This window comes from Oryzias melastigma, linkage group LG12, assembly GCF_002922805.2.
Source record: "Oryzias melastigma strain HK-1 linkage group LG12, ASM292280v2, whole genome shotgun sequence".
Taxonomy (NCBI): Eukaryota; Metazoa; Chordata; class Actinopteri; order Beloniformes; family Adrianichthyidae; genus Oryzias; species Oryzias melastigma.
In genome coordinates, this window is record NC_050523.1 from 24092853 (window position 1) to 24105968 (window position 13116).

General features: G+C 40.9%; 1 protein-coding gene across 1 annotated transcript in view; it reads left to right on the forward strand.

Moving 5' to 3' along the window:
* c7b (complement component 7b) overlaps positions 1-13116 on the forward strand; it is a 43664-nt gene that overhangs the window by 18093 nt on the left and 12455 nt on the right. The window contains exons 4-12 of the mRNA XM_024262672.2: positions 857-998; positions 1070-1214; positions 1311-1449; positions 2876-3004; positions 3115-3358; positions 5695-5808; positions 5898-6064; positions 11228-11456; positions 11545-11716. Of these exons, the coding sequence (XP_024118440.1) occupies positions 857-998; positions 1070-1214; positions 1311-1449; positions 2876-3004; positions 3115-3358; positions 5695-5808; positions 5898-6064; positions 11228-11456; positions 11545-11716 (1481 nt within the window). The remainder of the gene's footprint in view (positions 1-856; positions 999-1069; positions 1215-1310; positions 1450-2875; positions 3005-3114; positions 3359-5694; positions 5809-5897; positions 6065-11227; positions 11457-11544; positions 11717-13116) is intronic.

Sequence of the window (13116 nt, forward strand, 5' to 3'; positions counted from 1 at the left end):
AGAAATCACCTCAAAGTCAACCCACCCCCACCATCCTTGACCCTTTGACACAAAGCTGTCATGTAGTCGATGCTATATTCTGACCCGACCAATTGGATACACAACAATTCAGGAAAACTGTTCTTTTTGTTGTTTTTTTTTCTTTTAATTCTGAGAAGTTTAGCCTCAGCTCTAGAAAGCCCCGCTCCCTCTGAGATCCCATATGATCTGGTTCTGCATGCAGAGAGAGTTTCCTTTCTATTATGGTTGTATCAAGACACGTTCTCTTTAGAGTTGTTTTTACTGTTCTGCTGTAATACTACATTTCTCTTATGTTATTAAGAATCTCTTTTTTGTAAAAAAGAAGTAACAGGGGGCTCATACCATAACTGACCCCTTTGAAAAGGAAATTTTTTTTTAATCAAAAGCAACAACTATTCACCACTGGGTTATTCTTTTCCTAGTTTAATATAAATGTTCTTTTAACACTGTCTGAAGTTAAAAGTTGTACACTTCCTGATCAAAAAAGTGAAGAAATGGTAGTGAGGCATGTCACATGAACTACTTCAGTCCTCAATGTATAAATCGTGGTACATGATATAGACTCGTTCATTGCTTGGGGGAAAGAGGACTGCTACTAAATATGGAACATGAACAGGAATCTATATGCAAACTCAGCACCATTTTAGTTCTTAAAGTTGCAAATCAGACTCCAGAGGAGATAAAGAATCTCAACAGATCTCACCAATAAGACATTGAATATCATGATCAAGCAGTTGTGATTTTGGATTTTGTTAACATTTGTGCATTTGTCTGTCAAATATCCAGCACATTATTAATTGTTGTCCATTTTTCCCTTTTGCCAAATATTTTTCAGGTGCGAATGCGCCATGTTGCGGTGTTTGCTCAGTTTGATGGGAGACCATGTTCGGGAGAAGCCATTGAAAGACAGCAATGCAACTCACAGAAAGGTTGTCCCCTGGAAATGGGCTGTGGAGACAGATTTCGCTGCACCTCCGGTATGCCGCAAGTCAAATCGTATCTTCAAAAAGTTCAAAGTTGTTGGTTCAATTCCTGAACTGTGATGCAGGTAGGTGCATAAGCCAATCACTAGTGTGCAATGGAGACCAGGACTGTGAGGATGGCCTGGATGAGAGAAGCTGTAGATATGACATCAGCCACTATTCGTGCGATATACATAAACCTCCGCCCAACTTCGACTTTGCAGGCAGAGGGTGAGCATTAGACGACAAAGACCTGGTTCCACACAGAAGGGGCTGAAAGAGATTGAGCTCCTGTAAACTGAGAGAGTTTATGTCAATGTGTCAAAGGTACGATGTGCTGACCGAAACCTTCAAAGCAGGAGTCATTAATACTCTGAGTTTTGGGGGCCAGTGCAGGAAGGTCTTCAGTGGGGACCACATGGTGACCTACAGACTGCCGCAGAACTTCCTCAGGTACAAGTTTGAGGTGGGTTAAACCACACAGATGGAAAAAAAGACTGTTTTACTGAAGTAAAAGACATCACAGAGAAGTGAAATCATTCAAGAATCATGGTGGTAGAAACATACCCGTAGCTGGTTTTCTATGCAAAACATAATCCAGCCCACACATCTATAATCCAGCTAATACCCACCATCATATTCAACAACATGACCTCTTTGAAAATCCTCACAGTTCTGATGAATTTCTTGTATGTGAGGCTCTGAGAAAAGGTTTAAAGCGATGGCACCTAAAATAAAAAGAATGACATTGTAAATTCTTCACCACTGACAACATGTTAGGACATTGAGATCATTTTTTGCTCTAAACTTAGAGGAATGAAAATGTCTATTTGCTTCTTTCATGTCTGGAGACAAGAGTTTACTCTGGCGACTTCGGCAACATTCAGAAAATTGATATTCCAGCAGAGTGTAAAGTGTGAGCTTTGATGGCTCCATGCACCTCTCTGTCAAAGAACAGGCTTCCAATGTGGCAGAGTATTTGAGATGCAAACGATAAAAAAGTAGATGTTTTTAAATTGACATTTTTAATGTCAATTTAAAAAATGGTGTCACAAACGGGCAGATAGCTGGTTCCACCTGCAGCAGGTTTATTAGTTCAGACAGGAACTAAGAACAGCTGAACGTCCACAAAGCTAAATGAGTGTCAGACAGGCAGAGGTCAATCATGAGCATATATAGGATCAGCCAGCAAGAGATTAGAGATGTCAGAGTCCAGGCGAGGGTCAGGGCAGGCAGCAGGCAAACAGATATGAAGCAGGATCAGAAACAGAAGATCAGGTCCAGTTAGAAACTCTCGGCAGAACATGCAGGCTGAGTGGCATCAACAATCCTTCACACTGAGTGATACAGGATACTGAGTGCTGTGCTTAAGTATCCTGTGGGTGACTGGAAAATGAGAGACAGCTGAGCGGCATCCAGGAACTGTGCGCTGGGGGTGCTGGAAGATGTAGTGCAGACAGTACTCTTGAGATGACACCCACCAGTCACCAGAGGGGGAGACAGAGCACTGTCTCTAGACCCATGAACAGAATAAAGTTAATCTTTTGTCTTAGATTTTTGGTGAATGGGTTTTATCTCGGTAACAGAGACATTTATCAGGGTTGTTTCTGCTGTTTCCTGATGCAAGAACAAACATTTGTCAATCTTCGTAATTGAAAAATAAAAAATGGTTACCGGTGTTAAATACTAACTTGTTGCTCACATGATTATTGTTAAGTTCTAATTGTAATTTGGAGAATGAAGCAAACTTTATAATCTTCTTTTTTCTTTAACAAACTGCTTTTCAAATGAACGTTTTGTAACCAAACACTTTTGAGAACCCTACTTTATTAATTTTGGGCTCAGTAATGTGATTAAATTGTCTCAGAAAGAGTAATGTGTTTTATCTGCAGGTTCAAGTTGAAAATGAAGAGAGTGACAAGTCATATGAGAGCTCCTGGTCCTACATGCAGGACGTCCAGTCCAATGCCCTGATCGGGCACGAGCGCCGCAGCTTCCACAAAGAGCTCAGTGACAGCAAGGTAATTGCAGCATACATGTAAGATGTCTACAATCACTTAACAGATCCCATCTCTGTCTGTCCACATATTGGACACATTGATCACTGTCCAGCCTTTGTCTCTTCTTGCAGGCCTACCGAATTATAATCTTGAAGAATAAAGTGGCGCTGGCCCAGTTTCAGAACACTGCACCTGAATATCTGCCCCTCTCTGAAAGCTTCTGGAAGGACTTGTCCTCTCTGCCCCTTACATTCGACTACTCCGCCTACCGGCAGCTGCTGCAGACCTACGGCACCCACTACCTGTCAGAGGGGGTTCTAGGAGGAGAGTACCAGGGACTGTTGGAGCTGGACCAGCACGCTTTCACTTCAACCAGTAAGACATTGTGAGGTTATCCTCCTGAAAGAAAGTGATTAAAAAACTCAATAGGAATTTAGTCAATTAAATAAATTTGGATCAGACTTGTACAGAGATAGGCAAAGATAAAATACTTACAAATTACAGTTCACTTATATATCTTGAACTTGGGCTCCAAGAGAACTCCCTCAAAACCTTAACACCTTATTGATCAGTGTTCTTACCCCTTTTGCTGCAGACAAGGTATTCATAGCTCTGTTTTTCAGTGGAAAACTACTGGTGAAGTCCTTTTAGCCTGACCTAACGGGTTTTGAATGAATGAATGAATGAATGAATGAAATGGTTTATTTCAAGCAGTCAGGTCATAATACATAACATATCACTTAATAAACCACAAGTTGATCACTTGAAAGGGAGTGGAAGGAAGCGAACTTATATAATCCCACCCTGACTTGACCATACCATTTTCTCTACATGAATTATCAATATCCGGTTCAGGACTTAATATCAAATATTTATAGATTCAGGCTATTAAGGATCATTAATATCATTAATGTAATCAAGTTTCAAAGCATCCAGGACAAATGATTTATATTAATCTGTAACAATAATCTAATATTCTCATTGAAAAAAAGACATTTTGTGCAGATTGTATTCAAAGAATTATGATAATACATAAAGTAATAATTAAATCATCTTAATTTGCTAATGCAGTAAAAATCTAAATATTCTCATTAAAAAAAGACAATTAGTGCAGATTGTATTAATGGGGTTAGGGTTAGGGTTAGGGTCAGACATGCGTAATCCCACAGTTCTCAAAGTCTTTCATGGATTTTATTTCCAGAGACTTCGTAAGGTCAGGTGGTCCGAGTGGTTTGACAAAGATTCTGGAGTGCAGAATCCACGTACTGTGGATCTGTTTCCTAGATCTTAGGATCCTCGCGTGCTTCGCCAGATCAACGTAATATTTACAAAGATGATCGTTAAGAAAGATATTCGAACCCTTCAGGTGTTTGCGTTGTTTCATCAGAGCTATCTTGTGCTTTCGATTCACAAACCTGATCAGGATCGCTGGTTTTATCCGTATTCTTTCTCCAAGGAAGCGAATGACAGACATCAACAGTATTTAGGTCCAAGGAAATCCCTTTAGACGCAAGAAATACTCCAACTTGATTCTCTACGGTCGGGTGAGCAGCCATCACAGCTCCGTTAGCATCCATACTACCGCTGGTAGCACCAGGCGGCACCCTGGGTTGTAGTTTTTTTGTTTTTTTTCCCTAACTTGTCCTGTCCAAAAGCTGAGCCAACAGATGTGGGCTGAGAGCCTCTAGTGTTTGGGCAGATTTTACTGTCACAACAGGAGTTGATCTCGCGCAGATCAGCCGGACGGACTGGGGTCTGAAACTGACGCCGTAATCCGTGAATCTGGCTTTTCTACTCAAAGAAAACAGTTTGCTCGCGAGGGCAGCTGATCAGTAAAGTGACTCGCGAGTTTTGAACAATTTGTTCATGACTCGCACATCACTACTGTTCTTCAACTATTCATCAACTGTTCTTCAACTCAAAGCAAATTTATTTAGTGAATACAGGTCACCATGTCCAGCTGAATAAAATTCTTGGTAGTAACAACAAACCAAACATATTTTTACAGCTGCTGAAGGCCAAAACAGAGGATTCTTTGAATCTTACATAACAAACAGGAACAGAACAAACAGTCCACATTACAAACAGTACTCTGAAGGCCCTGAGCAAACATGCATCACATGGTGAGTCACACTTTCACACCAGAAAATCTCATTTTCATGAAAGAAAACCCAGCAAACATTTCAATGTGGGCCCTATATGGTTTACATTTGGACGTAATTGTTGGGCCCCAGGTGGGTTTGTCTGCGGTCTCTGTGGTGGCCCCATCTGTGTTTGCCCACACTGGCTTAGGTAGAGAATCAGTGGTCTGGATCCTTACACTAACCTGCTGCCCAGTGGACAGCGTAGAAAGCTAACAAGCTCCATGGCAGACAGCTTAGGAAGTTAGCGAGCTTCGCTGCCCAGCAAGCCAGACTACTGACTGCTCACTTAAGGCAGTGTGGGCAAACCCACCTGGGTCCCACCAATTCAGCCCAAAGGTAAACCATATGGGACCCACATTGAAATGATTGGTAGGAAATGGTCTGAATCCAGGTGCCGTACCTTGTGTGACTCGGATAAACTGTATGCTACCAGTCTGAGGCTCCAACTTGTGGCTGACAAAAATGTTTGAAATGGTATTAAAATAGAATGCTTTTAAACTGTTTTGACTCTTTTTATGTAAGTGTGCACTGTATGGAAATAGTTTGAAAATGTTGTGTTGCTTGAAGGTACGACAGCTATAGACTACCAGAGGTGCTGGAGAAAAGTGAAGCGCTTCCTTTTCTTTAAGAAGGTCAAAACTGTCTGTGAAAAGCTGAAGAAAACTCTGTCATCCAGCTCCAGTGAGTGACAGTCTCCTGCTTTAAATCCATATGAGCTCAAAAAAAAAAAAGAAACCCAACACAACTAAGGTCCTGCCATCTGCCTTCAGAGAACAGTGGAAACAAGCTGTGCATTAAGGTAAAGACGTTTGGAGGAGATCCGTCCTTCATAAATGTTCTCGCTGAACTGAACCTGGAGACTCCAGAAGTCAACGGAGAGACCTACAACAACTGGGCATCTTCTGTAAAAGACTTTCCTGACGTCATAGATCAGAAGGTAACAATTTTTTCTTGAAATTCATGATTTTCCTTTTAATCCTTGCATTGTAATTTTTAGCTCATGCAAAAAGCATTAGTGTTGGTTATGTGGGCAGATAATAGGGATGTTTTCTGGTTCTCCTGAGTCTTGGTCTCTTCTTCTGACTCCTGGTAAAAAAAAAGCAAAGCACTCCAGAAGAAGAGGTTTTACAGAACAAGTCTTTTCTGAAAATAAATTAGTTATTTTAAGTGTTTTTACAAAAAACAAAGTTTCAAACCACTCTCAATTTGCCCTCCTAGAATAAAAAGGACAAAAAAATGGAGAAAGCTCTGTAACTACTTTGCAACATATTGGAGATCTGACATACCACAGATGTGAAAATCACCCATCAGTAACGCCACAGGAAGACTTTAGGTTAAATTTAACTAGAAGTTTGTGTGAAATTTAAATTATAAGTTATTAACATTCAAAGATAAAATGTCTCATTTTTTTAATTAAAACATGACTGACCTGGATTTATACAAAAATAAAATCAAAGTTGATGGAAAACTCTGAAATTTGAAGTAATCCTCAACTTGTGGTTATATTGTGAAAAATTAGAAACATTCTACTGCAAAGAATCGAATAGAACAGAAGACAACAGGATAGATTAAAAAACAACGGATTAGAATATGTATTATTCCTGAAAGTCCCCCTCTGATGTAAATCACGATTTTTAACATGTATGTGTGGTATTTTGTTTTTAATTATAATCATTTTGTTTTTGCATTTCCAAGTATTTCTCCTTTTAAATCTGTGTCAATCAAACTGTCACAGACAGACTCTTTTTGAATAAATGATCTTCTTTTCATCACTCAGAGGAGATTTTGCTGGCTGAGGCTTCAGAGCAACATGAAAAATTGCTTTTTTAAGACATTTAGGTTGTGGGATTTTGGTTAAAAACTTAATAATCAAGATTAAAACACTACTGGGAACATTTTCTTTTAATAAAAAAAAAATGTTTAGGGGGACTTTACAGAAATTAAAAAGTAGCCAGCTGCTTGCATTCAAAGCCACACCAGCACATCATAAAATAAATGTAATAAATAAATCATAACTAAAAAATAAACAATAAAACCATAAAAACAGTAAATGATTAAAACCTATTATAGTATTTTGTGGAGTATAAGTCGCAAGAGCAAAAATGTCTAATCAAGAAGGAGAAAAACATATACAAGTTGCTCTGGAGCATAAGTCGCACTTTTGGTAGAAAAGTCTGACGTTTCAGAACAAATCCGCCAAGCCCAGCGTGCTTAGACAAATGAAAACATAACATAAAATAAAAACAACAATACTAATCCTTTGAACTGTATTAGAAAAATATGAACGTTTAAGAGGAAAACAAACAGATTCTCTTCCATGATTGTTTTGGACAACACTTCTGCCACCACTGTCAGTAGCAAATACTTATACTCAGATGCTGCACCCTCTAGAGGTTGTTAGAGGAAACAAATGCTAAAGGACAACCGGTGTTTACGGGGAAAATAACAAATACTTAAGCCTATTTACGTAAAAAAAAAGCACAAAAATAAGTCATTTCTGAGTATAAGTCGCACTCCTGGCTAAACTACAAAAAAAGCTGCAATTTATACTCCAGAAAATACGGTAATTAAAAATAAAATAAAACCACAAAATCTTCAAAAGCTTAAATTCAATTAGGTTTCTTTTGATGCTATCTTATATCATGAGGGACAAAGGTCGCTTTCTGAAAGTTTTATGAAATTTACATATATAATCTCAAAATAAGACAAATGATGAAGAATACAGGTTTTTATGTTCTATAGAAATGAGACTGGAACATGAATATGGGTCATTTCATGCTTTCTGAGCTCATGTTTGAGTTTTAAAGGTCAGATTTGATGCTTCATTCTTAGCTAAATATGGCATGTACAGTAGTACACTGTAAAAACTCTTATACACTTAACTTTGTCATATCCACTTTGCAGAGAATACAAAAAAAACATAACTTGTAATAATTCATCTGAAGGTAGTTGAGTTTTAAATATTGAAAATCATAGCTACATTTTCACCTGTTCTCTTGGTTGATTTCTCAAAATTTTCTATATCTGAGATTTGTCTTCAAAAAACAATTTTATTTAAGCTTACCAGATGGTCATAAGTGTAATAAGTTTCATTCACTACAGATTCTACATATTTCTAAAGAATGAGAGTTTTACAGTGTAGTAAACCTGTTTTGCTAACAATAGCTGGTGGAGCTGAAGCTTAAAATACTAATAACAAAAAAACTTGTCACTGACGTCATTCAGAGTTCCAACATCAGGGCAACTGGAACCAGATGTACACCGTTAAAAACCCTGATGGGGTCAGACTTGATTCAACATTTAAGTGAGACAGCAGGATTTAGGATCAGGTGGGGGTCAGGCCTCCAGAATTTTCTTATGGTTCAACAAGTGAGTCTTTGTTCTGTTCTGTCCACATTTGTTCCTAAAGCATCTGTGGTTGGAGCTCTGTCAATCAGAATACTCTTCTTATTTTTTCACTGTGTCACTGAACCTAGAAACATCATTTTTAGTTTTTCACCCAAAAAAGTCCTCGGAGTTTCTTCTCTTTAAGACTGTCAACTCTATTGTTGAATAAATATTGATGGGGTTGCTGCTAAAGCCGTTGTTACAACTGCCTGTTGGAGTGGAAATGAGTTGGTAACAATAGGCAAACCTCTGCAGTAAGTTCAAAAGCATCAAACCTGTAGACCACTCAGTGAACAAAAATGTTTTTGCACATTTTTCTACACACATCCTACGGGCTCATATGTATCACCTGCACACCCCCTGCATGTAAGGAGGCAGTATTTAGACCTACAAGACATTAAGGCACTGTACAACAGCATCATACATACGTTATTGGTGTGTGCAACTTCCGTTAACCTTACAAGATACATTTACTACATGCATGGTGATGGTACATTCCATTTTCATGACGTCCCTTAAGGTGGCCATACAAGCTCAAGGGAATTGCAAGACCTATGCTCCCTGTCAAACGCAGCCATTCCTGTCTACAACCCTCCACAGGCCCAGACAACAACCCAAAACACGTAAACAGTACTTCACAAGAAAACAAGTTTACAAGAAGGAGTCCTGGTCTACACCAGGAGTCCCAAACTACCATCCTGCGGGCCATTTGTGGCCCCCAAGTTGATATTTTGCGGTCCACGCTTCTTTGATGATAGCTTTGTATTTGCTTTGCGATGTTTCAGCTTTATGCTTAAAACTTTGTTATTGTCACTGAATTTGGTAGTCAGAAAAGTCCTTAGCAACAGTTGCTACCGTCGTTATTTCCTGTATATAGGTGAGTTCTGTGGGATGGAAATGGTTGGGGAAGGTGTAGTTGGTGAGGGTCTGCAGGCCTCTCCAAACTGCAGTGGATTTGTTGACATAAAACTGGTCCGTCAACTTTGCAGTATAGGTCGTCTTTGTTGCCTTACTCTCCTTTGTCAGCTTGTTACTGGCCTGCTTGTACAGGTCCCGATCCCCGCTCCTGTAGGCCCCTTCCGTGTCCTGACGAAGTCGCCTCAGTTTAGCAGTGAGCCATGGTTTTTTGTTGTTGTATTTGCAGAAGGTTTTGGTCTGCACACACCAGTCCTCACAGAAACTGATGTAGGATGTCATAGTGTCAGTGAGTTCATCCAGGTCTGAGGTAGCAGCTTCACAGATGCTCCAGTCAATGCAGTCAAAGTAGGCTTGTAGCTTCATCTTTGACTCATCCGTCCATCTCTTCACGGTCTTCACTATGGGCTTAGCTGATTTCAGCTTCTGCCTACAGGTTGGGATGAGATGCACTAGGCAGTGATCGGAAAGTCCCAAAGCAGCGCGGGGAACAGAGCCATATCCGTCCTTTATCGTTGTGTTGCAGTGGTCCAGAATGTTTGAGCCTCTGGTGGGACAGGTCACATGCTGTTTATATTTGGGTATTTTAGTTTTAAGATTTCCTCTGTTGAAATCCCAGAGAATAATCAGCAGACAATCCGAGTGGGTTTTTCCATCGTCTGTAATCTGGTCGGCAAGTTGCTGTAACGCCTCCGCCTGCAGTGGAATGTACACAGTGACCAGCACAATCGAGGAGAACTTGCGCGGCTAGTAGAAGGGTCTACAGTTTATAAAGAATGATTCCAACTGCAGGCTGCATGTCCTCTTCAACACTGTGACATCCGTGCACCAACCTTCATTTATGAAGAAACACATTCCTCCTCCCTTTGATTTTCCTGACAGCGCCATGCTGTGGTCCGCGCGGTGCAGCTGGAAGCCTGGCAGATGTAGTGGGGTGTCCAGGGTGTGTTCATCGAGGCAGGTTTTGGTGAAGCACAGGGCGGAGGAGCAGCGAAAATCAGAGTTCTTACTTAGGAGAACCAGCAGTTCGTCCACTTTGTTAGCCAGGGAGTGGACATTTCCATGGTGTATTGCCAGGAGAGTGGTCCGTGAACCCCGCTGCCTTAGTTACACGAGCGCACCGACGCCTATGTCTAAGTCTGCAAACAGCTGCCGCGCCTCTGATCAGTATCTCCACAAAACTGTCCGACTGATTAAAAACAGGTGAAAAAAGTCTGGCACCGGATTGCCCGATATGCAAAAGCTCTTCTTTGCTAAAAGTGACCGCAGAGGGAGAGTGGAGAGCATCATTAAAAGGAAAAAAGTGACAAGTACAAGAGAGCACAGCACTGAGGCAGCCATCCACGGCGCCATGAAAACGCAATGAACATGAACAAAGGTTCTATAAACTTGCTCAGTAGACATAGACGATGAAGCAAAGACATAGACAGTGGACGCAAAAACATATTTTTGGCACAAATGGATCCCTGTATAGCCCAACCTCAGCCAGATTCTGCATTCAGTGGTCCCATGGTAAACCGAGTTTGAGACCCCTGATCTACGTTGTGCAGAAATACCTAAAGCTGTGTTTTTCTTTCCCTTAAATGACCCTTAATGTCTCTATGGATCAGTGTTTGTTTATAGAACCATACCATGTGAGATTAAAGTGTGTTTAATTCATGTCGAATAGATGAAGTTCACACTCAGATGCAGACAAAAGAGGGTGAGAAGAGGTTTCACAAAGGCTAAATGGAATTTTCTGCATCAGTATTCAGCCTGATGAAGGCTGTAGTGACTGACTGAAGTGTTTTTGTGGCAGCTGCGGCCTCTGCACGAGCTGGTGAAGGAGGTGCATTGTGCAGGTTTGAAGAAGCACCACCTGAAAAGGGCGACAGAGGAATACCTTGCTGAGCAGCACCCCTGTCACTGCCGCCCCTGCCAGAACAATGGCTGGCCGCTGTTGACCGGTAGCGTGTGCAGCTGTATTTGCCGGCCTGGAACCTCAGGACCTGCCTGCCAGACGGGGAGCGTGATCGGAGAGCAACCAGGTAAAATGTAACAACCAGAGACCAGCAATGATCTCTATGGAAAATTCTAGATCAGAGTAAGGAATGAGACCGTTTCCCTCTCTGAAAGGTGTCATCCATGGCAGCTGGTGCTGCTGGTCATCCTGGAGTTCGTGTTCTGCAGGTCAAAGATCAAGGACTCGAAATTGCAACAACCCCGCCCCCCGCAATGAGGGCCAAAGCTGTATTGGGCTGGCAGCGGAGCAGAAGTCCTGTGAGGAGGACGGCATCCCTCATTTAAAGTGAGAACTTGTTAATCTTTATCACTAGCGTCATGTAAAAAGGCCATTCTGAACACTATGGCCCGATCAGACTCTCTCTGATCCAAATTTCTTTCCGATCAAGACAGGTGGGTTATACCGATTGTTGATCCGATCAAGCTGCATATAAACACACATTCTGATCGTGTGTCATTACTGCGCTGGATTTTACGTCATGCATAGAGGGTATTCCAGTCTTTGGAGCATGAACAGAACCGATCAGCTGCTCTCCGCGAGCAAACTCTTTTCTTTGAGTAGAAAAACCGGATTCAGAGCTTTAATGTGTGAGCGCGTTCCCGGAGGTGCTTTGTTACGTTGTGAGTTTCAGACCGCAGTCCGTCCGGCTGATCTGCACAAGAGACCCGCTGGATTCAGGAGAACTATGTCTCTTGGGAGAACTGTGTCTCCGAGCGGCTTCAAGACGGTATGAGCTGGCAGATGCAGCTTTTGAATGCAGAAATGCTGCTCTGCGCACCAAACAGTCCTGAGAAACCGTGTAAAAATCACATAAATTCATATTTCCAATCAAATCCAACCAGAATAAAGACTGATCTTATTCCCACATGTTTACGTGCAGGCAATATGCACACTTCCCAGATGGTTTTAGAAAATTATGAACGAACAGGCTCTTCAAAATATTATTAATAATAATGAAAGTACATTCAGAGTATCATCTCGCTCTATACATGATCTTTACTTGTTTACAACGGAACTCATTATTTCTTCTTCTACAATAGTTTCCGATATTTTAGACAGTTCTGCGCATGTCAACATGATTTATTCTGATCAACCGTGTGGCGCATGGAAACGTTTGTCACAATCGGATGAAGTTTTCAGGGTCCATGTTCACAGTTCTATCCTAATCTGATCTTTGATCTGATCAAGGACATTTTGCACATGTAAACGCAGCTACTGACTGTAACAGAGAACTGAATTAAGTGTGAGGTCATCCATAGAAAATTACTTAGTTCCAGCTCGAACCAAATGAAGTCAATTGACCCTTTTCACGGGAATGTAACACAAAAGGGCGACAGGGCCGTGAAGGTGATACATTACTTCCCGTTAATGGTTTTAGACCAGGAAAACAAAGAACTGTTTAATACAGTTTTACGTAAACAATGAAAAGGTAACCATACCAATTTCAAAATAAAAATGTACAATATTTATTTTATGAAAGTCCTGCTGAACTGTATTTTCAAAGTGCTGTACATAAAAACGATAAAGATAAAGGAAATGTAACAACACAAACGACCTTTTGTAAAACAGTCTTGCACTATTTTTTTCCTTTGGGCTATTCCCTTCAGGGGTCGCCACAACGAATCAGTTTCCTCCATCTAAGCCTGTCTTCAGCATCCTCCACTCTAACACCAGCCACCTTCATG